Consider the following 24,791-nt stretch of genomic DNA (forward strand, 5'->3'; position numbering starts at 1 on the left):
CTACAGGGTTGTGTGAGTGTGGATGACCTGAGACCAAATGTTAAAGTATAGCACAGAAAGAAAAGCATTGTCAGATCTAGGAGTAAAGTATTTTTCTTTTAAATCTTTACTTTTATTTATTTTTTTGTTGCCCAGAATGAGAGTCACTATCTGATTGTGGAAACCGTTTTACAGCTTCTACATGATACAGGACTGTATACTAAGATCTGATATGTAAGCGTTGTAAATAATGGTAACCTGCGGAGGGCAGTAATGGGCCCAGTGGGGTTAAGACTGCCAGAAATCCCAGAAGAAGAAGAAGAAGAAGAAGAAGAAGAAGTAGTAGTAGTAGTAGTAGAAGAAGAAGAAGAAAAAGAAGGAGAGCGGCGAATATGTAGACCCACTAAAAGAATAAATGGCAACTTGTTTACTTATTTGTATTATACGGTATTGACATGTCTACGACTGTCTGCGAGAGCAACAATCAGTTATGAACGACTCACAAATGTCCGAAGCTGCTTTAGAGGAAGTTTCCATTTTATCGTCCATTTACTGCAGAGAAGGAGAGTTCAGGCTCATCCAGCAGTCAGGTAAATGAGCTAACTTTAATTCACAATAAACCAAACTATGTCAGCATGTACTCAGCCAGTGCTTTATTGGGAATACCTGCTGCGTACCGCTCCTTAAACACTACGACGTCGTGTTTGGCTGTTGAATTCCATCCAGGTTTGAACAACTGCACTGTTTTTGCTTTTCACCGTTCTAAGTAAGCTCTATATCAGGGGAGTCAAACTCATTTTAGTTCAGGGGCCACATACAGCCCAGACTGATTTCAAGTGGGCCGGATCAGTAACATAATAGCATAATAACGCATAAATAAAGACAACTCCAAACATTTCCCATTGTTTTAGTGCAAAGAAATACATTATGAAAATGTTTTAATGAGCTACACATTTACAAAATATTTTGTGAACAACCGCAAATTTCTTAAGAAAAATATTTAGAAAAATATTTAGTTATGTCATTGCGACCCCTAGTGGACAAATTAGGATCGGCAGTTACTGTTATTGGAAAAATTGCATTTAATGTCTTCTATGTCATTTTTGCAATTTGCAGATTCATCCCAAGTACCAGATATGGCCCTCTGCTGGGCCGGCTTTGGCTCTAAAGCAGGGGTGCCAAACTAATTTTAGTTCAGAGGCTACATACAGCCCAATTTGATCTCAAGCAGGCCAGGCCAGACCAGTAACATAACAGCATAATAACCTATAAATCCACTACTCATTCTAAAAGAGTGAACAAATTAGGAATAGCAGTTACTTTTATGGAAAAAATGCAGTTAAAATCTTTGCAAATGTATGTCACCGGCCAGTCACAGATTTATGCCCACATCCTGACCTGGTGTTCCTAATAAAGCACTCTTTGTTTAGTTGCATGATTATATGTTATATGAGTTGTTTTCAATGAACGCACATAAAGAAGTCATTAAAGCTGGAGTGCTGTTTGTGCTGACATCACTTAACTCTTCTTTACATTTAAAAATAAAGTGACCTGTCAGTCACACGTCACTGTTCAATCTAACAATACGGCTGCAGTCAATGCTTAAGTAGATGTTTCTTGGCTGCCTTCACCCTGATCTAATATCACTTCCTGTCTTGTAGCTGAGGATGGGCTTGTGGTCCAGATCAACTGTGCTGGTGATGGAGACAAAGGGCTGGATGTGAGTCTGGTGTTCCACCTGCACCCTTGCTACCCTACTTCCCCGCCCAACATCTCTGTCTCTTCCACTGGTCTTTCTAGGACTCAGTGCAACAGCATCAGACAAAAGCTGCTTGATCGAGCTGCAGCCTTACCCCCAGAGCCAATGGTTCTCCAGCTGGTTGAGTGCTTACAGGTAGGCTTTTGCATGCTACACTTACTGAGTGTCTGATGAGCACTTTGAAAAGTAAAGAAACATTTATTATGTGGAGGACATCAATTAATGTCCCCCATGTGCACTTTCGTCTGCAGCAATGTATGGCGATGATGGAGGACACTAGAAGAGGCGAGGAGGTAGCAAAAGAAAGAGAAGAAGAGACATGGACATCAGTGTTGTTGCTGGACCACATCCGTTCTCGAAATCATTACGTTGGACTGCTGGAGCGCTGGAGCCTGCAGCTGCGTCTGGCTGGGAGGCTATTACTGGGACAGATTATATTGGTGATTGTGCAGGGAGCCAGATGTGACATCAAGGTACTTCCTCACATGTTTACCACTACAAAGTTTTTACAGCAGTACTATTTTTTTTTTTTTTGTACCAAAGTGGACGCAAACTAGAATCAAGAGTCTGTTCCTTAGATGTCTGGCTCACAATTTCTTCACAGAATTACGATATTTGGTGTAAAACTAAAAGAACAGCACCATCTTCATGCCATGTGTCGTAAAGCAATCAAGGTTGTGTCAGAAGGTGTGCAACAGGACTGTTCTTATTTCAACAGTCGCAGGTAGTTGTAGCTTTACTTTTAACTAATGAATCAGAAGCAAATGGCCAAAGCTCTGTCATCCCATGACTACAGTCATGACCACTGTTCATTTGTCTCAATGTCTCAGTCAATCTCAGAGTAAACTCACATCAGTAGTATTCTGTCTAGCTGCAACAATACAGATATGCAACAAGGTCCAAATCATTCCACTATAGCATGTTGATCCTATAGCGGAAAGTAATTATAGCTGTCCACCCTAGAAGTCTGCACTGTGTAGTACCGTCTAATGGTTCTGACTGGAATAATCCCTCTCCAGGAGTTTTGTCGCCGGCTGAAGACAGTGAAGGTGGATGTTGATTCTTCAGGCAAGAAATGCAAAGAGAGGATGATGAAGGTTCTCATTGACACTGCTTTGCCTTCCTCCAGTCAACATAGGTATGGATCAGACATATCAGGCTGATGTAGTAGAAAATGGAATTAGTTAATTAATTGGTGTTTGCTCACACAGTAGTACTATATGTTTTATGTCTTACTCTCTCCTTATCTCTCTTTCAGTCTCCAGGGTTTCATAGTGAAGAACTACCAAGGACTCCCAGAACTGACTGCAGCCTTCCAGGACCTCCATATGTCTGAGCTTTACCAGCAGATACTGCCATCATTAACTAAATGACAGCAGACAGGCCATGTACTAAGAAGTCTGAGAGGACATACTCAGAGGAAGAGATGGCTGTCCACAATACTGACGTGAACAAGGCTCCTCCAAAAGTTTATTAACTTCTGATAGGTGTAATCTTGATTTCCTTTGATAATGAATGAATAAGCTAGACATCCTTTCTGTTATTTATGTTTATTGTATGTATTGTACCAATAAAGCTCATTTTTTGGGCTGTTACCATAGATGGTCCTTTTATAAAAGACAAGAAGGAACACTCAAAAGCCCAGTTTTCTGTGAAGGCTTTTCTCCACCATAGGTCACACAGCTTTTTTGAGAAATTATTATTATAATAATAGAAGAAGTAGAATTGTTCGCACAGACATGCTTTCTTGACATTGTTTCTATCAGTGTCATCGTCATGTGGACAAGCCAGAAGTCTATTGAGAAAAAAAAAATGTTTTATGGACAGATGAGACCAATAGTTTGGTTTAAATGAGAGGCTCATGTCTGGAGACTAAACAATACTGCATTCCAGCATCAGCACCTCATTCCGTCCATGAAACATGGGGGTGGTAATGTCCTTGTTTGGGTCTGTTTCGCTACATCTGGGCAGAACAGTTTCCCATCATTGATGGACCAATCAATTCTAAATTATATCAACAGATGTCAGGACATTTGTCTGTGAGCTGAATCTGAAGAGAAACTGGGTCAGTCACAACACCAAGCACACAAGTCGTTCTAAAAAGAATGGTTCAAGAAGAACTAAATGAATGTTCTGGAATAGACAAGTCGAAGTCCTGACTTTTATCCAAAAGAAAGGTTTTGGAAGCACCTAAAGCAAGCAGTTCATGTGAGTTTACCCACATCTCAGAACTGAAGGAGTAAAGTACTGAGGAATGAGCTTTTCCTTGAGGCCTGCCAGGTAGAGACAGAAAAAGTGGGAGAGGAGAGCAGCATGACGAATAAGATGATATACATACAGTACATCTGATGAATGTGTTTCTATAAAAACACGATTGAAGGCAGAAGGTAGATGTTTTTAAGAGAGATTTAGATTTTTATTCTCACCCAATGACAGCTGGGATAGGCTCCAGCAGACCCCGCGACCCTTCACAGGACAAGCGGTTAAAGAAGATGAATGAATGAACTTAAAATCAGTTCTAAAAAGTACTGCCTTAGTGAGGATCCTCCCTTTTGAACGAGGTGTTACATGTTATTTGCTATACATTTCTACAAGACATTATTGAGTTATAGAAGCTCTCATTATGTTTGCAGATATGAGACAAAAATAGTGGTCGGATTACGCGAAAAGTAACGAATTATATTTTGTAAACAGGAATAAAATTTAAAATTTAAAATGGAACCACAGACGTTCCAGCAAAACTTCAGATTCCAGCATCAGTAGTACACAGCATAGCATTCGTTACTATAAGAATGCACTATGTTGTGTGCTTTGACCTAAATCATGATTGTAATGTCTCAAATAGTCTGTTTAAAAAAAAAAGGAATATCCATTCTCTGTAGAACCAGAGAAAAAAAAGGGCAGTTTTAAATTAGTCTGGCCAAGGAGTGAGGGACTAGAGAGGGGTTTTCTCAGAATGGGTTGAATGATTTTGTTGTTGAAAAAGCAGGGATAGTACTAATCTATGTGATAATCATGATCTGTTAATGCTATGCTCCGTCTCTTGTTTCAGTTTTTTATCCCTGTATGTTAAATAGCACGTGGTGGCTGGTGGATGGCAGACTGATGGCACTCACTATGAACTGCTGCTGACGCCAGTCATGCTTCGACTATTTCCTTCACTGCACCAATATACACTCACTCAGGCGGTGTAGTCAGGGATGAGGTTGAGGTCAGGCCCCGACTTGTGTCCCACCACCCTCGTCCCCTGCACTCCTCTAGCAGTCCCTGGTAATTGACATATTGTTGTCATGCTACTACAAGAGCAATGGTCGCAAAGAGCGTACAAAGCACCAACAGAAACTCATTGAGGGGTCAAGGGTATTTCCAAAGCATAAGATATGGAGTCCCTCCAAAATTAATGGGAAGAAAAAGAGATAACCAGGCTATTTGACTGATACTGTATATATTCAGTATACATTATATGGGTTGTAATATTAAATTGTACTATTGAAATTAAAGGTGGAAAGTTCACTAGGATGATTTATCTTTGATATATATATATAAAGGTCCCTCTCACCTTCTTGGGGTGGTATTTGTGTCATCCTCAGTCTCGGGTCCTCTACCAGAGGCCTGGGAGTTTGAGGGTTCTGCGCAGTATCTTAGCTGTTCCTAGGACTGCGCTCTTCTGGACTGAGGCTTCTGATGGGATTCACTCCCCCAGCCACTACCACGGGGACCATGTTCGCCTTGACCTTCCGCATCTGCTCCAGCTATTCTTTTAACCCTTGGTACTTTTCAACGTTTTCGTGTTCCTTCTTTCTGATGTTGGCGTCTGCTGGTATCGCCACATCTATCACCACCGCCTTCTTCTGCTCTTTGTCTACCACCACTATGTCCGGTTGGTTAGCCAGGACCTGTTTGTCAGTCTGGAAGCTGAAGTCCCACAGCACCTTGGCCCTGTTGTTCTCAGCCACCTTCTGTGGTGCGGCCCATTGGGATTCGGGTACTTCTATTCCATACTGGGTACAGATGTTCCTGTACACTATTCCAGCCACTTGGTTGTGTCTCTCCATGTCGCTGACCTGGCTAGCATCTTACACCCTGCTACTATGTGCTGGACTTTCTCAGGGGCATCTTTGCATAGTCTGCACCTTGGATCTGATCCACTCTTGTAGATCTTGGCCTCTATGGCTCTTGTACCTAGGGCCTGTTCTTGTGCTGCCATGATCAGTGCCTCTGTGCTGTCTCTGAGTCCAGCCTTTTCCAGCCATTGGTAGGTCTTCTCGATATCAGCCACTTCTTCAATTTGGCGGTGGTACATGCCATGTAGGGGCTTGTCCCTCCAGGTGATCTGCTCCTCTTCCTCTGCACTCTTATCGGGTTTCTGCTTCCTGAGACATTCACTTAGCAGTTCATCCTTTGTGGCCATTTTTCTGATGTACTCTTGGATTTTTGATGTTTCATCCTGGATCGTGGCCTTGATACTCACTAGTCCTCGGCCTCCCTCTTTCCGCTTAGTGTACAGTCTCAGGGTGCTGGATATGGGTTGAAACCCTCTGTGCATGGTGAGGAGCATCTGTGGCTATATATATATATATATATATATATATATATATATGGCTCATTTTTCTGGAAGGAAAATGGATAACTGAAATAAAATATTAATAAATATAATAATGTGTTATATTTTTCTTTTCTTTAAATATTTAAACTTATTAAGCCATTCCCAGCAAATGTGTTTACCCTGAAGTAATTGGTGTTCCTACTTGAAGGCCCTTGAAGCTGACACTAACAGTAGATCTGATATGAGACAGAACAGACCTCCGAACTCCATAATGAGAGAAGTCTTCATCATTACAAGAAACAACATCAACAAATAAACTGCTCTGGTCTCAAATTAGACTCTGATAGCACGTTCCAGCTGGTTCATCTGAAGAATTTAAACCTCAGGTCAGTCACCAGTTCACAGCTGGTTGTGTGATTTTCTCTGAAACATCCCCTAAGAAGAACATTTTGAATAAATACAACTGCTCTCGGTGTAGACATGGTAATAACTTCGTAATACTGACTTGAGATAGCTTCAGAATCACATAGACAAATACCTTCCAAACAAAAACAGCCAATACATACTCAGACCCCCTTTTTCTAAAGTTGAGCTGTATCGTTTTCTTAATTTAGAACACAAAAACTAATAGGTTTATGTTTTAAAAACGATGGTTAGAGTTGATGTGCTGCCGTCCACATGCACCAACTTTCTAAAGAGCCACTGAAAACTTAAAATTCCCACTGCACCACCTACCACTATTGTACAGTGCTGTTTTGACTTCCCTCTCCAGGCAGTCTTTAACATTTACACCATTCACATACTGAGAGCTTTTGGGTTTTAAGGGGCCCTTTGTGCACTTAGTAAATCTTTGTATCCATATATAAGTATGTAGACCTGTTGTCACTTTAATGCTGTGCTACATCACTGTAGCAGTTTTCCACTATGATACTGGGTACTCAGTTGCATGTGCTGTCCATAACAAAATCAACATGACAAAAACCTAGTGCACCTTTCTTCATATCAGTCCCCAACGTCAGGCCCTGGGATCACCAAAATCACTGCAGCTCTGATCTCTACCTATTTGCTATATGAAATGTTGTTACTGATCTGCCTGTTCATGTATGTCAAGTTTTTTTTTTTATCACTTTAAGTTGTGCTATTCATCTTTTATTTATTTTTATCTTATTTATTTGTTCATTTATTTATCCCTCAACACAATTAAAACCATTTGAAGTACATTTTACTTACTGCTATCTGCCTTTGATGTCATTCCTAGGATTCATTTTATGGATGGACTTTATCTGTGAGGGAGGGAGTAGTTAGAACAGTTAAAACTGGAAACAAAGTGTGGTATTTAGTTTTGTCCTGTCTCACACTCTGTTTTTGCAGATACTTTCTCAATACAAATATAGCAAGAATGGTAAGAATGGAACAAATGGTTTGTTCAGTACACCAATGTGAACTTTTCATCGTTAATTTAAAAGCGTGGTTCTGGCTGGTGAAGGGAAATCAGTGCAGGTAAAAGCCACTGGAGCACGCAGTGATGCTATCCTGCTTCTCTGCACGTCTGTGAGCTCATATCTCACAGCTGCTCCGCGGAATGGGGACTATTTTTTAATTGGACCGGGAATTGTCAGGGACGTCATGTCGCCACATGATGGACTTTTGATGGACTGTGTTTAAGCTGCGCTGCTCATCCGGACCAATATTCAACTAGCTTTCCGTTATCTGACATCGATTTCCAAGTTTAGAATTCAGGATGTATTCAGGATTATTTTTGATTTTGATTTTAGGAAGTTTTGACCCTGGTCAGTCGGTTGTCTCAGGACGCGGCGAGCTTTACACAAACCACTGGGCTGTGCGCATCACAGGTGGTCCGGAGAAAGCTGACGAGATCGCAGAAAAATATGGTTACAGAAATCTGGGTCAGGTAATGACAGTTTCTCTCCTTTGATTTGTGATTGCTGCTCTAAATGTCGATTGTTTAGTTATCTACATACTGTTTGTGACAATCTGGACGGAAAGGCTCAAGTCAAGAATAGGCTGCCCTTACATTTCAGGCGCTTCGCTTAGAAGCATGTAGGATTCAGGAATATTTATAATAATACATTAATTAAGTGTTAACAAAGCTTTGCAAACTTCTGTTAAAGTGTAAAAGTAATTTGGAAAAGAACAGTTATCAGAATCTACCGCGGACAGATGCCTAAATGCGTAATTGTCTTGTTGAATGTGTTTGATCAGATAGGAAGTCTTGAGGATCATTACCATTTCCACCACAGTCGAGTGGTTCGCAGGGCTGCGTACTCTTTGAGGGGCCCCCACAGCTTCATCCACATGGATCCCAAGGTGAGACTCAATCCAGTTTCTGTCATGTGGGTTCAACATGTACTGCAAAGCAGACTTCCAAACATAATCTGCCAAAACTAAAACTTGAGACAGTTTCGAGCAGGGGTGTCAAACATACGGTCCGTGGGCGAATCCGGCCTACCAGAGGGTCCAGCCTGTCCTGCGGATGGATTTGCAAAGTGTGAAAACTACATTGAAGATATTACTTGAAAATTTTCGATAAAATTGGCACCAATTCCTAATATGTCCACTAGGGGTCGTTGCTCCTAAGTGTAGTAGTAGTACAAAGTCGCAGTGTAGATTTAGTTTCAAGGTTACAATAAGCTTTTTATTGGTAATTTAAGACCATAAAATTAGGTGCTTTGCAAAATTCCTTTTCTCCAAATGGCTGCTAAACTTTGTGTGATTCATAAAGAGTACATCAATTAGTACTGGAATTGTAGCAAGTGATACAATGCCTTTTCCATTTCCTTTTTCAGGTGGATTGGGCCCAGCAGCAAGTAGCAAAACCACGAGTGAAAAGGTACGCACCAAGTGACCCAGCCTTTACTCACTTCAATGACCCTAAATGGTCCAACATGTGGTACATTGTAAGTATAATACACAGGTAATTTTTGCTGTCATTCTGACGAGACAAGGCCTTTAGTGTTTGTATCTGTTTTTCCCATCAGCACTGCAATAACAGGAGCAGTGGCTGTCGCTCAGAGATGAATATTCTGGCAGCCTGGCAGAGGGGCTACAGTGGCAAAAATGTTGTGGTCACCATATTGGATGATGGCATCGAGAGGACCCACCCTGATCTCACTCAGAACTATGTATGTGTTATCCATCTAACCGTCTCCACATGTGGGTACAGTTAAAATGTGTGCCTAGAAATACATTTGTTAGGCTCCAAATTCTTCACGCCTACACCACTTAAAAAGGACAATGACGGAAAAGGCACAGGATGACACTAACTGTGGGAAATGGATTTCTTTTTCTGTCAGCCTCACATACTTGTACCTGTATCATTTCTGTAGGACCATCTTGCAAGTTATGATGTCAATGGGAATGACTATGATCCTACACCACGTTATGACTCCCACAATGAAAACATGTAAGAATACCACCTGTGTCTCCATTTTGTCACAACTAATTTAAGTTGAACGGCAACAATATGCCACAGTTTACTTATAAATATGTATAGATTCATTATTTTGTTCATTCTGGGACAGTTACGCTCTTGTAGTCTTTAGGCATTTAGTGTGTTGTCCCCAGTCAATAACAATGTGCAGGGTGTAAGGATAGGGTTTCAAGCCCCCTTTGTCCATTGCTCCATGGTGCAGTTCAGATGCTCACATGTCCATTATAGGTGCTTTTGCCAGTGGACAGGGCTCATCAGCAATTTGTGCTACAGTAACTTGTCTGTTGGGTCAGACCCCACGGACCAGACTTCACTCCCAACATGCATCAGTGAGCTACATATGACTCTGTTGCAGGTTCACCTCTTTTACTTACTTACGTACTGCTCACCCCACAAGAGCTGCAGTTTTAGAGATGTTCTGACCCAGCTGTCTAGCCATCACAATCTGGCCCCTCTCAAAGTCTCTCAAATCCTTCCACTTTCCCATGTTTCTTCCTACTAACATATTACCTGCAAAGACAAACTATTCACATTCTGCCTAATATATGCCATCCACTGACAGGTGCCATGATAACAAGATGATCAGCGTTATTCACGTGAGCAGTGGTTATGGCCAGTCAGTCATAATCAACCATGATGTTATGACTGATCCAATGCACATGCATTACACGTTGAGCTAAAAGCTCAGCCAGCACCAGGTCACTTCTTCTGCACAGAAACGGCTAAATACTGAAGAAATGGCATACACACTCACCCAAATGATGGACAGTGCAGGAACAAGCACAACAAGAAAGCATCAAAGACTGTAAGAAGCTACACGACAAATGTTTGGATCCAGAAGCAGGAGATGAAACCTGATATGAGGAAAGTGATAGCGCTGACATGATCAAATTCTTACCTGGATTTTTCCCATAGATGCTGGGTGCTGCTAACTTTAATTCCCAGATGAAAATTAACATCCAAAACTGACCAGTAACTAAAGGCCACTGGTCATAATAGTGTGGCTGCATTAAAATACATATGAAAAACAACAGATAATGAATCTCAGGAGGAAGGCTGACTCACCCATAAAGGAGACTCACTACACATCTTCCCAGACATGAGTCCAGACACCAGCAAGCTTTGTGCCACCTACATCCCAGTAAAGAGAAGACTTTGAGGTGCTACCGTGAGCTACAGCCCGTTTTACCTACCTATTTTTCCCAACAAGCTGTTGAGGATATCTTCAACCAGAACTGAATACTTATTATTTGCTCTTGATGGGGGCGGAACAGTGGCGTGGTGGTTAGCACTGATGCCTCACAGCAAGAAGGTTCCGGGTTCGAATCCATGGCCCTGCCCAATGACAGCTGGGATAGGCTCCAGCCCCCCCGCGACCCTTCACAGGACAAGCGGTTACAGAAGATGAATGACTGAATACAACTGCAACAAAAATTACTTAATCTAAAAGGAAAACATGGAACAGACAGATTTTCTAAAGTTATGGTTCCTAAAATGTGGCTCAGTAGGTAGAGCGGGTTGTCCAAGAACAGGAGAGTGAGCGGTTTGATCCCTGAAACATGCCACATGCTAAATGGTCGTTGAGCAAGGCACTATATAAAAAGAAGATCGTTTAGACCATTTAAAAGGTAAGTAAGGCAGTTAATAATAACAAACACCATCAGTTTGATACCATAAATGTACAGAGCCTCTCTCTCTGTTTCCATCACAGTTGCACAGTCAAAACTTGAAGTATTTACAATCAGTGTCAGATTTTGATATCAATCCCAAGAATTAGATTCTGATGACATCATTCTTGGCTGAATGTGCTGCATTGATCATCATTCAAGTACTGTAGAATGGCATCATAGAACAGTCACAGTAATCTTCGGTGTCTTTTTTCCTGGGACATCTGAAACAAATGACATCTTCATTATCTATATAAGCATGCATATAAATGGCAGCAGAACTAATGTGAATGAAGGCAATTTGAGGAAGACACTGAACACTGAAAATGGTGACACGAGTTTTCATATTTTCTGCCTTCTTTATCGACCTCATGAAGGATCCTGTACTGATCCTTTTGATCAATTTTTGGTTGTTAGTTGGTGATGTACATCATAGAAGTCATACTGCTGTGCTTTATTTACTGTTGGATTGTGTTATCAATAATATGCCCTTAGATTTGCTATTGAAACATATCCCAGATGTACTAAATGTCAGTAAGTCATTTTTTGTGTCATCTCTGTTAACATGAGCCAGACATGGGACTCGGTGTGCTGGTGAAGTTGCAGCAGTGGCCAACAACTCCAATTGCATTGTTGGGATTGCCTACAACTCTCGCATTGGAGGTAGAGTTCTATGTTCTTTCCCCTGCTCTCTCCTTGCAGGAACACTTTCATGCTACAGCTTAGATTGTTTCTCTATTTAGTTGTTTGCATTGTCATATGTGTTTTTGTCAGTACCAAACAGTATACAGTTTATAGTCACACTCCACCAGCTGAATGCAATGACTGTTTTCTTGTGCCATCATCATCTCATTCAGTGACGCATCTTGCAATACACTGCATGGAACAAAATCCGTTTTAAATGTTTCGAAACAGTGAATCTTAATGAATTTTTTTATCCGGCACCAACATCAGGCCAAACTTTAATTTGTTGACTTATTATGTTTCATCCATCTTCTACAAACACCCATGGAAGGTTTCAGGAGGATGCAGCCAGTGGTGGAGCAGCAATTTTAAAAGTGGGGGAGTTCTAGGGGTAGCACATGAGCACCGCATCCGCCTTTGGCCCCTGTTTCAGTCTCTTTCTAGATTTTCTTCATCAGGATATGCAAATAATATTGCATTGCCTGGACTTCTCTTCCTCATCCTACATAAAGAACTCAGTGTTAATATTCCTGAACATGGAAGTGTTGAAATATTTTATGTAAACTTGATTTTGATGAGGAAACATTCATTTCTTTTGTTATTCTTTTATCTGCTTTATCGTACTCTATATTATTATTTTATTCGTCTTATTAGATAATAAGATTTTAATAGTTTTATTGCATTTCATTGTCTTCATTTCTATTCTTTTCTAGTTTCTGAGAGCAATAACAGGGATGAGTTGATGTAGGGGATTTTCTTCATTGAAAAGAAAGTCTTAAGCTCCAACAAATACCTTTAAGTTACGTAAATGAACACCTATATGGCATTAATGCAAGAATATGTACTACTACAAAATTGAATTAGTTCATTTATGGATTGACAGCTTTCTGTTTCCCTCCTGTCTCCTAATTACATGACAACTTGAGTGGAAAAATAAGTCAATCTTCTGCTGCCTTTTCCTTTTTGGCATTCCTGACAAAAAGAATAATGCTTGCAAAACTTTGCATTAACTTTGTTTGCCACCTGGCTTGCTTAATAGTTTCGTTATTTACAGAGAAAATTCGACATTATTAACTAGTTAAATTACCGTTTCATACCGCTGCTCTGTTTGCTGTCTGCTGCTGCGAGTGAATGGTCGGCAGCTCCGTGTTAGCGTTTACTTTGCCGGGCGGCCGGGACTAGTGGGTTTGGTCAAATGACTGTGATTGGCTGGATGGCTGTCAATCAATCTAACATCCCCCACTGAAAAAGTGGGGGGGATGAAATCAGCTTGTTGAAAAAGTGGGGGTGTTGCAACACCCCCATCCCCCACGGGTGTGACGCCCATGGATGCAGCCTATGAACAAATCAACATAACATAACATTATCACATCAGAACTTTTGCACCTTTAATCTATAATCTGCTCCTCAGGTCTCACTGTTGTTTGAGCGGTCTAGTTTTGTAAACAGAAACAAATGACGTATGTTGACCTGAAAGGGGCTGCTGTTGCACTGTTGACACTGATGGCATAAGAACACAGATGGTAGGCCTTACAAGTGAAGATATGAAGCAGCAGCATTGTTGGTGACTCAGAGATACGTGAAGTTTACCTCTTCAGTGATGGTTGCATTAACAGTCTTTTTGCATTATGAGCTGGACCAAATTTTGTCAACACCAGCAAGTTATTTAAATATATGATAATCAGGTTATACTAAAGCATATGTATATGCTTTTTGTTTAAGGTCAATCATACAGTTGACAGATATATAAGCTGCAAAATTATATTTGTGTGCTGTTTTTGGCCCTGCACAGATGCACATTAGACTGATGTTAACTAATTCTAAAAATAAGTCTGTTGTACTGACCCTGATGCTACATTGGACATAGGGATCCGGATGCTGGATGGTGATGTGACTGATATAGTGGAGGCCAAGTCCCTGGGGATTCGACCTGATTATATCCACATCTACAGCGCTAGCTGGGGACCAAAAGATGATGGCAAGACAGTAGATGGCCCAGGGCCGCTAACCAAGCTGGCTTTTGAGCAAAACATCAAGAAGGTTGTTAAGAAAAATTAAAATGACTGTATATGAAAATCCTCTATATGAACTTACAGTATCTTTGAGTGGAATTACAGCAGCACACCACTACATGTCTTTGTCACACAGGGCCGCAGAGGCCTGGGGTCCATTTTTGTCTGGGCATCAGGTAACGGTGGCCGGCAGGATGATCACTGTTCATGTGACGGCTATACAAGCAGTATCTACACCATCTCCATCTCCAGCACCACAGAAAATGGAAACAAGCCCTGGTACCTGGAAGTCTGTAGCTCCATCATGGCCACAACATACAGCAGTGGAGAGTTTAATGAAAGGAAGATTGTAAGTGCTAGATAAATGGCTGTGATTATATGATACTTAGACAGTTAAAATCTACATTTTCAAACAGACAAGTGTATGTAAACGGCTAAACACTGGTTTAAAGATAATGAATTGATCCTTAAATGAGCTGCCCAGGGATGCAAAAAGAATTTCAGCACAAACTGACAAATAAAGTTGTATCGTATCGTATCGTACACAGGGCAACGACTGGCCCATTTTCTTTCTATGAGATTGGCTAGAAGACATTCACATTTTAATGTCATTGCTAGCAGTCATTTGGCTGTAACTGTTCTTTACAGTATTATATCAAAATCATGATCTATTGTGGATCACTACTATTGGGATTTTGGCTCAATAGCAGGCCATTCTTTGTGAGCTAGCTTCTCAGCAATCGTTGTTCTTTGTAAAATGGTAAAATAGTTTCAGACATTAAGAATTTGTAAATATAGCACCTGTTTAACTTATCCAAAGTGAATTCAACTTTAAAATAGTCATCATCTGCTCGGCAAAGATCAGTGCAGACCATCTTTACTAAGACTCCGGAGGGCTTCTTACATCATGTGGACAGTAGAAAGATGACGAACTGCAGAGACGTGTTTTATGTTCCAGACAAACAGTAAGACATGCAGTGTTTTGCTTGAATTAACATCTACATATCTAAATCTGGAGCTGGTGATGGTTTTGGTTTGGACCACCAGCCATGTGTCTCTTTAAAAGACAACACTTTATATGACTACTCTTGAATTTAAAGGTGTGATAAGTATTTTCCTAAAAAAAGTATAGATTCATACAATAATAATCCATCTCAATCCATGTAATTTTATGACACACTAGAATTGCATGTATTTATCTACTGAAACCCTACTCTTCTTATTTTGCTGTGTTCATTTGTCTTGAAAGAAGACTGAACTAACCTGTAGTCTCATCAAATACGCTTGAAAATAGACTGTTCAACAAAACTATTGAACAGTGTCCGTGCTTCCTTGCAGGTAACCACTGATATTTTGCAGCGCTGCACTGATGGTCACACTGGCACTTCTGTCTCTGCTCCCATTGTGGCTGCAATCATAGCTCTCGCCCTGGAGGCCAAGTTAGTCACATTTTCTATAACTTGTTGTTAATAATGCATTCTATTATTTGTCTTTCCACCTAATGTCTGTTTTGGTTTTGTGCTCCAGATTTCAGTTTGTGGTTCTTTGTATGGAATACAAAATATTCAACAAACTTCTTTGACATTTTTGAGTGTTTAGCAATTCATGACTTAAATGAATGTTGTTTGGAGTCGAGAAAACGCTGCATTCCCACATCTCTGCCTGGCACATCGTGGTTGTTCAGTGTTTTCATGATGGTGGATATTCATGAGCCTCTCATTTAAACAATTCTACTTTGGTCTCATCTGTCCACAAAATGTTTGCCCAATAGTCTTCTGGCTGGTCCACGTGATGTTTAACAAGCTGCTGATGGACAGAAGTGTTAATTAATGTTTAATTCCAAAACAAACTGTACTTGTGCATTTAATTAAACCACTTAAAATGTGTGAGGCTGTGAAAGCATAAACCTGTATTGCTGTACTGATTGTAGTGAGAGTGGATGCATTTCACTGCGCGGCTGTAGATCCGACCATCACAGTCTGTCCAAATGAGTTGAGCGTTGTGTTTGTTCTCTGCAGTCTTTTACTCACATGGAGAGATGTACAACATCTTCTGGTAAAGACATCCAGACCGGTCCACCTGAAAGCTGATGACTGGAGGACCAATGCTGCTGGACACAGAGGCACATTACACTTTGCTATTAATAATCAAATAGTACACTGGCAGCAGTAAAAATGAATACCTCTGCTGAAACCGCCTCTTGTGATCATAGATGTGACTCTTTGTATGTTTTCCTAGTCAGTCACCTGTATGGGTTTGGCCTGGTGGATGCAGAGGCCATGGTGCTGGAGGCTTCCAAATGGAAGACAGTTCCTCCCCAGCACATCTGCAGTCAAATACCTGACCGACACACCAGGTGGGGTAAACTCAAAGCATATTACAAGAAACATTAATGATCGGCTACTGCCAGATGAGCTTATCGTGAAACTTAGCTTAGAATAACATATGAACAGTGATGAGAGAGCAGCTCAAATGTCGGTTTACCCTGCTAAATGACTTGATACAATCATACAACTAAAACAACAGGGTTAAAAACAAGTGCTATTTCAACTCTAAGTTCATGACATCATGTATAGGTTCATGGAAATTTCTTTATGTTAACTTCTTGTGCTACTGCTGTGTCAACTTGGTTATTCTCATGCTTATGGAAGTCCCATGCTCATCCGTGCTGGCCAAAGCCTGAACAGCAGCATTACCACCTCTGGATGTTCAGAAGAATCTGAGAAGCATGTGGCTTACCTGGAGCATGTGGTGGTCAAGGTCCACATAATCCACCCACGTAGAGGAGACCTGGAGATAAACATCATCTCTCCATCTGGGACAAGATCTCAGCTACTAGCCAAGAGGTGAGGCACATTCCTTGTCCAGCTACCAGTTCTACTTAATACCCTACTCTTTCCTGCTTGTGGTTTTGGCTTCATCTGCATAGATGTGGACAGGTTTTTATGTTTCCTATTGTGATAAGATACCTTCTATCAACAAGAGTTGAATTTTTACATGTTACGTTTCAGTGTTCCTCATGCATTTAGGTTTCTAATGAAGGTGTCTTCCAAATATCAAACATCTACATTGCAGGCAAATATACAAAGTTTGACTCACAGTGCTGCTCACTCTATGTGCCTTCAAACTTACTGACCTTGCCAACACTAGACATCCAAAGGGCAATTTGCTTTGGTGCAGTATTGGTTTGCCTCTCCTTTCTGTTCGTTGAGCCAGGGGCGTCCTGGTAGAAAATATAGTGGCGCTAATAACAGCAGAAGATGATTGAAATAAAGGGATAGAATAAAGGTAAATGTTCACGACTCCTAAAACGGTTCATTCAGATATTTTTTAATTTTTCATCAGGAGATATAAATGAAGTGTGAGACTTGGGACGATGACTGCAGAGGTACATTATGGTTGTGTGAACATATGGAGCTTGTACAAGATAAAGAATAGAGGACTGTTGTCTGAGTAGAATCCGCATGGTCAGGGTATAGGCTATGAGAATACTTCCATGCAGCCTCATTTGGCTTCGGCCAGAGACCTCCAATTTTGTCCATGGCATTGCAACCAACTTTCCTGGACGCGAGAGGCGATTCCTGTCTGAACAGGATTGTTTGAATGGAATAAAAACAACCACAAAAACCTTCATTGCACATACAGTACAAGCTGAAGTCCAGAAATAAGTGTAGCCCCACTTTTTATACAAAAGCGTGACTGAAGCTTTTAGACAGATTAAACAAACCGAAAGCTTTTAGCTGAGCCATTGTTAAACATGAAGAAGGCTTGGTTGTGTTATGGCAATGCTTATTTGCATCCAGTATACAGTGTAGTTAAAAGAATGAGCCAAAAACAATGCATATAACGTACGGTATTACATCCAAAATAGAAGAGGTGAAAACTGTATACAAGATGTTAAGTAAACTTAACATACTGTATATGGAAAATACTAAAGCTTAGGTTCAGCTTAAGACACTGCCTAAACAACCTGGACCTTATTTCTGGCATAAAATACGGTCGTTTACTCACCCATATAACTTTTGTGTAATTCGTATTCCTTCGGGAGATAATTAGATCAGCGTATATCCATGTAGTGGGAGTGACTGGGGCACCAAAACACAGCCTCTAAATAACGCATTATCTGCCGCGAAACTCGTTCATTTCACCAATATTTTGTTATCGTACGCTAGTGCTATTCCCCGTTGAGTCCAGAGTTAGCTGATGTCTTCTGACCTGGATGATGTCGTCTCTGAGCACCGCATGCACCCGCGACGGTCGGCTTGTTTACCTGTATACGCTGATCTAATTATCTCCCGAAGGAGTACGAGTTACACAAAAGTTATATGGGTGAGTAAACGACCGTATTTTATGCCAGAAATAAGGTCCAGGTTGTAAAAAACAGCAGTTCCCCTTTAACATGACATATCACAGTGAAGTCATACTGGCACCTTTGACACTTATAGCTTATTATCTCGTAAGAAATCAGCCTAAGAAATCCATGAACACAAACTTTTAATTCCTTCTTTTCCTCATTTCATTTCATGTCACTGCTGTGTTTACAGGTTGTTTGACAGTTCCAGTGAGGGCTTCAGAAACTGGGAGTTCATGACAGTTCATTTTTGGGGTGAGAAGGCAGAAGGCACATGGAATCTAGAGATCATTGATTTGCCTTCAAAGCTACGCAACCCCAGGGTGCCTGGTGAGATCCAACAACACATGCACCTTTGGGCATTTACATCTGAGGCTTGTTTTATTATCCATAGCAAGATATGGCTTTATTCTTAAAGCTTTATTGTTAATTTTATAATTGGTTCTTGGCACAGGCAGCCTAAAAGAATGGACTCTGACCCTTTATGGCACATCTCAAAACCCTTACCAGATCTACAGTTCTCAGCTTTCACATTCAAGCCCTGCCTCAGAGCTGTTAGTGAAGGAGCCAGAGGAGGAAGAGGAGGAGAAGTACAATGGTGAGATTGTCAAACGTCTTAACTGAGTCAAATATATCAAATTTCAGTTAAAAAATGAGAAAACGTAATATGATGAGTATGTTGTTTATCAAGGGCCATGCCATAGTGAGTGTGGGGAAAAGGGCTGTGATGGACCAGATGCTGACCACTGCCTCAACTGTATCCATTTTAGCTTGGGCAGCTTAAAAAGTGGCAGGTAAAGTGGTGTCCTGCTAGTCATAAAATGAACTTGTTCTGTGCTTCAGTCCGTTGCTCTTGTGCTCAAAGTATTTTGGTTCAGTCCCAATGGTGGAATGGTCTTTTCACTAAGGCGACCTCTGAAAGTCTATTTTCTTCTGGGAAGCTGTATTTGTCTCTTTCTGTACGTGTGTGTAGAACTTGTGTGAACCAATGTCCACTGGGATACTTTGAGGACGTGATGTCTCGACGCTGCAGACGTTGCTATAAAGGCTGTGAGAGATGTGTTGGCCCATCACCTGGTGACTGTTTCTCCTGCCGAAGAGGTCTCTACCTCAATCTACTAACCTCCAGCTGCACTGACACCTGCCCCCCAGGTTACTTTGCAAGTGATAGTAAGTCAACATATACACAGTACACACAATATTCACTTGGCCGTTCATTAAACATCTGATAGGAACGTAAAATGCAGCTGATGCGTCTGCAACCTTTTGTTTACGGTGGTCTCGTGCAATGGCCATCGTACACTATGTGTTGGGAGGAGGGCGTTGGTCAAAGCATCTATTTCATGACTGAAATAACTGTTTTCAGCAAAGACAACTCTGTTAGACTAATATGTGCAAGACGTTGCCTTTCCTCGTGGTTTGGTCTGAGGCCTAGAGGTTTCATGTTCTTTGATAGGAAAATGGTTACTGGTGCTAGCAAAAAAATGGGGTAAGACAAAGACTGCTAGCTAACAAACATGAATGTACACAATGCAGATTTCAAAATATTCTTAACTGTGATTTGAGACACATGAAGCATATCTACAGTATGTGCTGATGCTGGATGAATGCCAAATAGACTCAGTAAAAGTTTCAGTAAAAGCCCACAAGGTGCCTCCTTGTCTTATCTCTGAGATCATGGAACATTTGGGCTGAACAGACACACGTGTGTGTGTGTGTGTGTTTTTAAATTACACAAATAAAGAAATAACCTAATGTTATTTCCACTATTATATTGATGCCTGTCCATGGTGTTTATTCCAGATCTCTGTCTGAAGTGTAATGATGCCTGTACGGCATGTGTGACACATGCAGACAGATGCACTGCTTGCACTGAAGGCTACAGGTATGTAAAAACATTTAGACTAACCTTCATATTTGAACTTTGCATTAAAAAACACATTGTAATGTTATTTTTTTTTTTTCCAGTCTGGCTGGAATGACTTGCATTCCTGAATGCCCCAAAGGAACTTTCTTCCATCTGGAAGAGATGACATGCAGCTCTTGTCATTCTTCCTGTATGACTTGTACAGGTGAGCATGTTTGTCAAGTATGTACTGTGTCGTCACAGAAGCAGGAGAAGAACAATGTATTTTTTTAAATACCTGTGTGTCCCAGGGCCAGGTGAGGAGGAGTGCATCCAGTGTGCCAAGGGCTACCTGCAGCAGGAGTGGAGGTGTGTGGAGACGTGTACTCCTGGATATTACTCTGGAGGGGCAGCAGGACTCTCTCATACCATGTGTCACAGGTGACTGTTTCCTTTTTTTAAACATTTTCAATGATTCAGCCAAAACTGTATGTCGTTGTATGAATGTGATTTATGCAGGGATAATAAATCTCGTCACTGCTTTGTACCCTCTCTCTTTCTGTGATAGGTAATGGATCCACTGTGTGTTGTTATCTCATCTCATTGTTCTATCTTGCTCTGTGTCTCCAGGTGTGAGGAAAACTGTCTGAGCTGCAGTGGTCCTGGTACATGCACCAAATGCAAAGAAGATTACAGTCTGATCAACCGGGCTTGTGTTTTGAATGCATCCTGTAATAATGGTAAGTTTGAAAATGTAACAGCTTATTTCACCACTACAGTTGCATTGCATTGTGTGATATTGTGTGGTGTTCTTTAGGCGTGACTGGAGGACATGTCTGGATAATATCAACTAGCACTAGACACTTGAAATGCCTCTGATTTGCACAAATTATCAGATACTCCAACAGATACAAGTAGCATTATAGAGCTGTTATTCTCCAGACAATCATAAACCTTTTTCACAGAAGGCGGTTTAACTTATCATAACAGGTGTATTAATGATGGCTGCCTTCCACATAGGGGAAGTCTTGTTTTTTGCATCTTGATCATTTGAAAGCCTTCGGTCTGTGACACACCAAGCCGGTGGTCATCTATTTTCCGGTGTCTGGCTGTTGGTGACCAGTTTTTCTGGTGTGGCCCACACCGCTGGCACTAGTCGGACCCCTGTCGCCAGATTTTCAGCCAATTCATCATGCTGAATCAGTGGTGGACTGGGTGGGTTAGATCAGTTCTCAACCTTTTTTTCAGTTATCCTCTGTGAAATATGTAAAACATAGCACTGTCACCTCAGTGTCTGATTAAGTTTTTCCACAACTTTCTTGACAATATCTGTTCCCATTTTATCAACTCTGACAAAGGCGCAGTCTTAAAATTTTCTGCGCATTTTTGTCCAGCATGGTCTCAGCTAGCACAACAGCAGCGGGAAGGGGCAGGTCTTCACATATGGTGAATGGTTTCTTAGCTTTAGCTATGAGCAAAGACATGGCATAAAAGGCCTCCAGGACTGATGTTGTAGAGGCTTTCCGCATCATGCCTTTAGATGACCTGAATTCCGAATGTTTCCTCTTAAAAAACTCAGGTGGCTTACCAACATGACGTGTATGTTGCCTGAGATGGTGCTGAAGATGCTGGCTTCATGCCACTGTTGGCTAATTTCTCCCTACAGAGAAAACAAAATGCCATGGATGGGTTGCAACTCGTAGACATGAAACCCATCAATACATATTTCTCTGAATACTGCTGGAATGTTGTTGGCTCTGACTTCGCCTTCTTTGGAACTTGTGCTTCCATGTTTTCATGAGCATGGCCGCTACACTTTAACCACGACTCCATTGTTGTAGTTCTCAAAGCAACAGTGATTGACAGGTGATGCCCACTGGCAATGTGGCACGTGCCAGGTTGGGTTAAACCATCCTGTTTTGAGGGACGTGGGGGTTTTTGAGGATAATGAAATTTAATAGCCTACTGAAAATAAATAGAATTTTATGAACTTAAACTCAGAATACTTGATAACTTAACAATATTTATTAATATTTATTAAATAACTACTGTAAAAGATTTTTGAACTGATGTAATTTTTTAAATATATATATGTAAAATTTCACATAACCCTTGGAGTGCCTTCAAGTATGTGTACCCCCATTTGAGAACCAGTGTGTTAGAGCGATCACTCTTGTTGGTGGTTAAGCTGTTGCTATCTAACAGCCTGACGATAGAGGGTAGTCTGTGCTAATAAATGTCACGTAAATTTTGAGAAAGTCCTCGTGAAGTATGTCAACATTTCAGCCTGTGGCTGACAGCACAAGTAGTTGTAGCACAAGCTGTCTGACTTTGTGGAGCATACTAATTTTAAACTTACTGTTATGAAAGTAATATTAATGCAAACATTCACTTTTGGTTCATTGGCCATCAAAGTTTGTTTTATCATATAACTTCAGTAACCAATAAACACCTTCTTTTAACATCTAAGCTAGCGTTACGATGGGCTTGATACTTAAAATTCTCCTCCTGTTACTAATTGCAGTAATTTCAGCAAGGCATTATGTGTATTTAAAATAATCCAAGTGACTAAAACCACAAAGCAGGCCAAGAGGTTGTCATTAGTTAAGGACTAAGCTGTAAAGTTGGGCATTTTAACATTGGAACTCACACATATTCACACTGAAACACTGGAACTCCCAGTGCTTCAGTGTGAATGTGTGTGCAGTTGTGTGAGTGAATGGGTAGATGTGTCGCTATGACTGTAATGCGCTTTACCATCACCTTTTGGAGACAGCCTCAAGCGGTCATTGGTTTTATTGCTCATCCCCAGAGGTCGCCATTTGATGCAAACTAACAATCCTCTCTTAATAATTTTTGATTCCAACTAATAAGTATTTACCGTGATGCATATTAATGAACTGATTTTCATCATGCTAAATATAAATCATTGATATTAAGCATCTTAGCTCCTATTACAGCCCTAAAATTATCAATGGAGCAAGAATCAAACAGTAAAGTCTGCATAATTTTAATTGTGTGCTTCTGCTCTGATCTGTCTGTCAGCTCATGAGGTGTTCTGTGAAATGGTGAAATCTAACCGTCTTTGTGAGAGGAAGTTTTACTATCACTTCTGCTGCCGTACGTGTCTGATGAACGGATGAGGAATCACCCACACCTACTCCTGTCTTAGTCAGTTCATAAAAATAAAAAAAACTAAGTGATGTGTTACAATTTGATCAAACCTAAGTTAGTTACAGTCATTTTTAAAGAATGTTTATGTTGTTCATCATAGCAGGGCATTTACCATTTTGCTCATGGTGGATACTGGAGTGAATCTCTAGTTATTGTCCAACATCTGAAGGCAAATGGGATTTTTTAAACCTCAGTATGTGGAATGTGTACCAATATTCTGTACTACTGACTAAACATCTAAACTTCTGTTGTACTGAATGTGTACAAAACTGCAATATACTGTAAGGGACGTGTCATTTGTACTCTTTGAAATTGACACTTTTATTCAAATGTAGTTGAGCACTGAGCTGACAATAAAACAAATGTATTTTATTTGGGTTTATTCGTTTGTTTTTATTTTTAGAATATTTTAGCATAGTTAAAATAATAAACTGAACTAATAAGACTAATGGCAGTACCTCTGTCTTCTTGTATGCTTGGCTGGGGGCTCTACACCAAATGTCTGAAGGTTGCCCAGAAACTTCCTGAACACAGGGCAGGGTCTTGGATAAACACAACACCACACGCTGCTAGTGGTTGATGATTGACTGGTTAGTTTTCTATCAATCAGTACATTGGAACTCATACATGAACAGAAATTGTTTCCACACACAATTTAAGACATTCAGTGACATTTAAGTGGCATCAATAATTACGTACTTCCAATTCGTTGTTGGGCAAGTCCCCTCGACCACACTTAAGCCAGTACACACTAAGGCTACTTGCATTAATAATGGTTTAAACATTTTTTTTTTAACGCTTTATCATTCATAGTTCAAAAAAAAAAAAGGCTAGTTTTTATGTTTGGGCCTTGTGTGCTCTTGTGTGAGGTACATGTAGGGGGACCAGGAGTCCATCTGGGGGTCTGTCCACCTACTGGGGTTATGATCCTCCATCCTCTCCTCTGCCTCCCCTTCTTGACTAGAACGGCAGAGACCTGATCGGGGATCCAGGTAACAGCCAAGGTTGAGCTGTGCCTGTCGCCTTTGCTCTGCAGTATTTTGTTCTGGCAATCCTTCATGCGATCAAACCAGGCTCGCTTCTCCTCGTATGAGGCAGCGGCCACAAAGAAAGACTTGCGGGGTGCACGGATCAACCATTGGTTCCTCATTCCGGCACTATCCTCTAGGTCCTCCAGCTGGATGTCCTCTGAAATAATGAAAGAGGTGGTACGTTAATGCAACTTTTCTCACTAACAGGATTACACAAGACAGTTAAAGGAACAGGGTGTAAAAAGAATAACAGCCGCAGAAGGAGAAGTACCACTAAGCACGTATACCGTA

The 24,791-nt window shown here is 40.8% G+C and overlaps 2 protein-coding genes across 2 annotated transcripts; both read left to right on the plus strand.

The window, feature by feature from the left end:
• The first annotated feature begins 233 nt into the window (after positions 1–233).
• Positions 234–3,429, plus strand: rwdd3 (RWD domain containing 3). The gene is made up of 5 exons (XM_084541827.1): positions 234–569; positions 1,641–1,873; positions 1,990–2,211; positions 2,758–2,876; positions 2,997–3,429. Exons 1-5 carry the CDS (start codon positions 470–472, stop codon positions 3,109–3,111), a joined length of 789 nt encoding a protein of 262 aa, XP_084397953.1. The 5' UTR covers positions 234–469; the 3' UTR covers positions 3,112–3,429.
• Positions 3,430–4,938: 1,509 nt separating this feature from the next.
• pcsk6 (proprotein convertase subtilisin/kexin type 6) lies at positions 4,939–21,112 on the plus strand (the record flags this gene model as incomplete). Its single annotated transcript, XM_084541919.1, has 21 exons — positions 4,939–5,008; positions 8,060–8,196; positions 8,508–8,612; positions 9,092–9,202; positions 9,284–9,427; positions 9,632–9,708; positions 11,977–12,065; positions 13,954–14,126; positions 14,235–14,447; positions 15,437–15,537; positions 16,117–16,220; positions 16,337–16,454; positions 16,750–16,944; positions 18,643–18,779; positions 18,904–19,047; positions 19,141–19,243; positions 19,423–19,619; positions 20,253–20,334; positions 20,418–20,521; positions 20,607–20,736; positions 20,926–21,112. The coding sequence occupies 21 exons, from the start codon at positions 4,939–4,941 to the stop codon at positions 21,110–21,112; spliced, it is 2,721 nt and encodes a 906-aa protein (XP_084398045.1).
• Between the last annotated feature and the right edge of the window lie 3,679 nt (positions 21,113–24,791).

This window comes from Chelon labrosus (genome assembly GCF_963514085.1).
Source record: "Chelon labrosus genome assembly, chromosome: 3".
NCBI classification, from domain to species: Eukaryota; Metazoa; Chordata; class Actinopteri; order Mugiliformes; family Mugilidae; genus Chelon; species Chelon labrosus.

What these genes read in the sequence shown, in the direction of transcription:
- rwdd3 (XM_084541827.1), top strand. Translation starts at nt 470, where the DNA reads ATGAACGACTCACAAATGTCCGAAGCTGCTTTAGAGGAAGTTTCCATT. An exon ending in GAGCCAGATGTGACATCAAG is followed by an intron (nt 2,212 to 2,757) that starts GTACTTCCTCAC and finishes ATCCCTCTCCAG; the next exon opens with GAGTTTTGTCGCCGGCTGAA. An exon ending in CCTTCCTCCAGTCAACATAG is followed by an intron (nt 2,877 to 2,996) that starts GTATGGATCAGA and finishes TCTCTCTTTCAG; the next exon opens with TCTCCAGGGTTTCATAGTGA.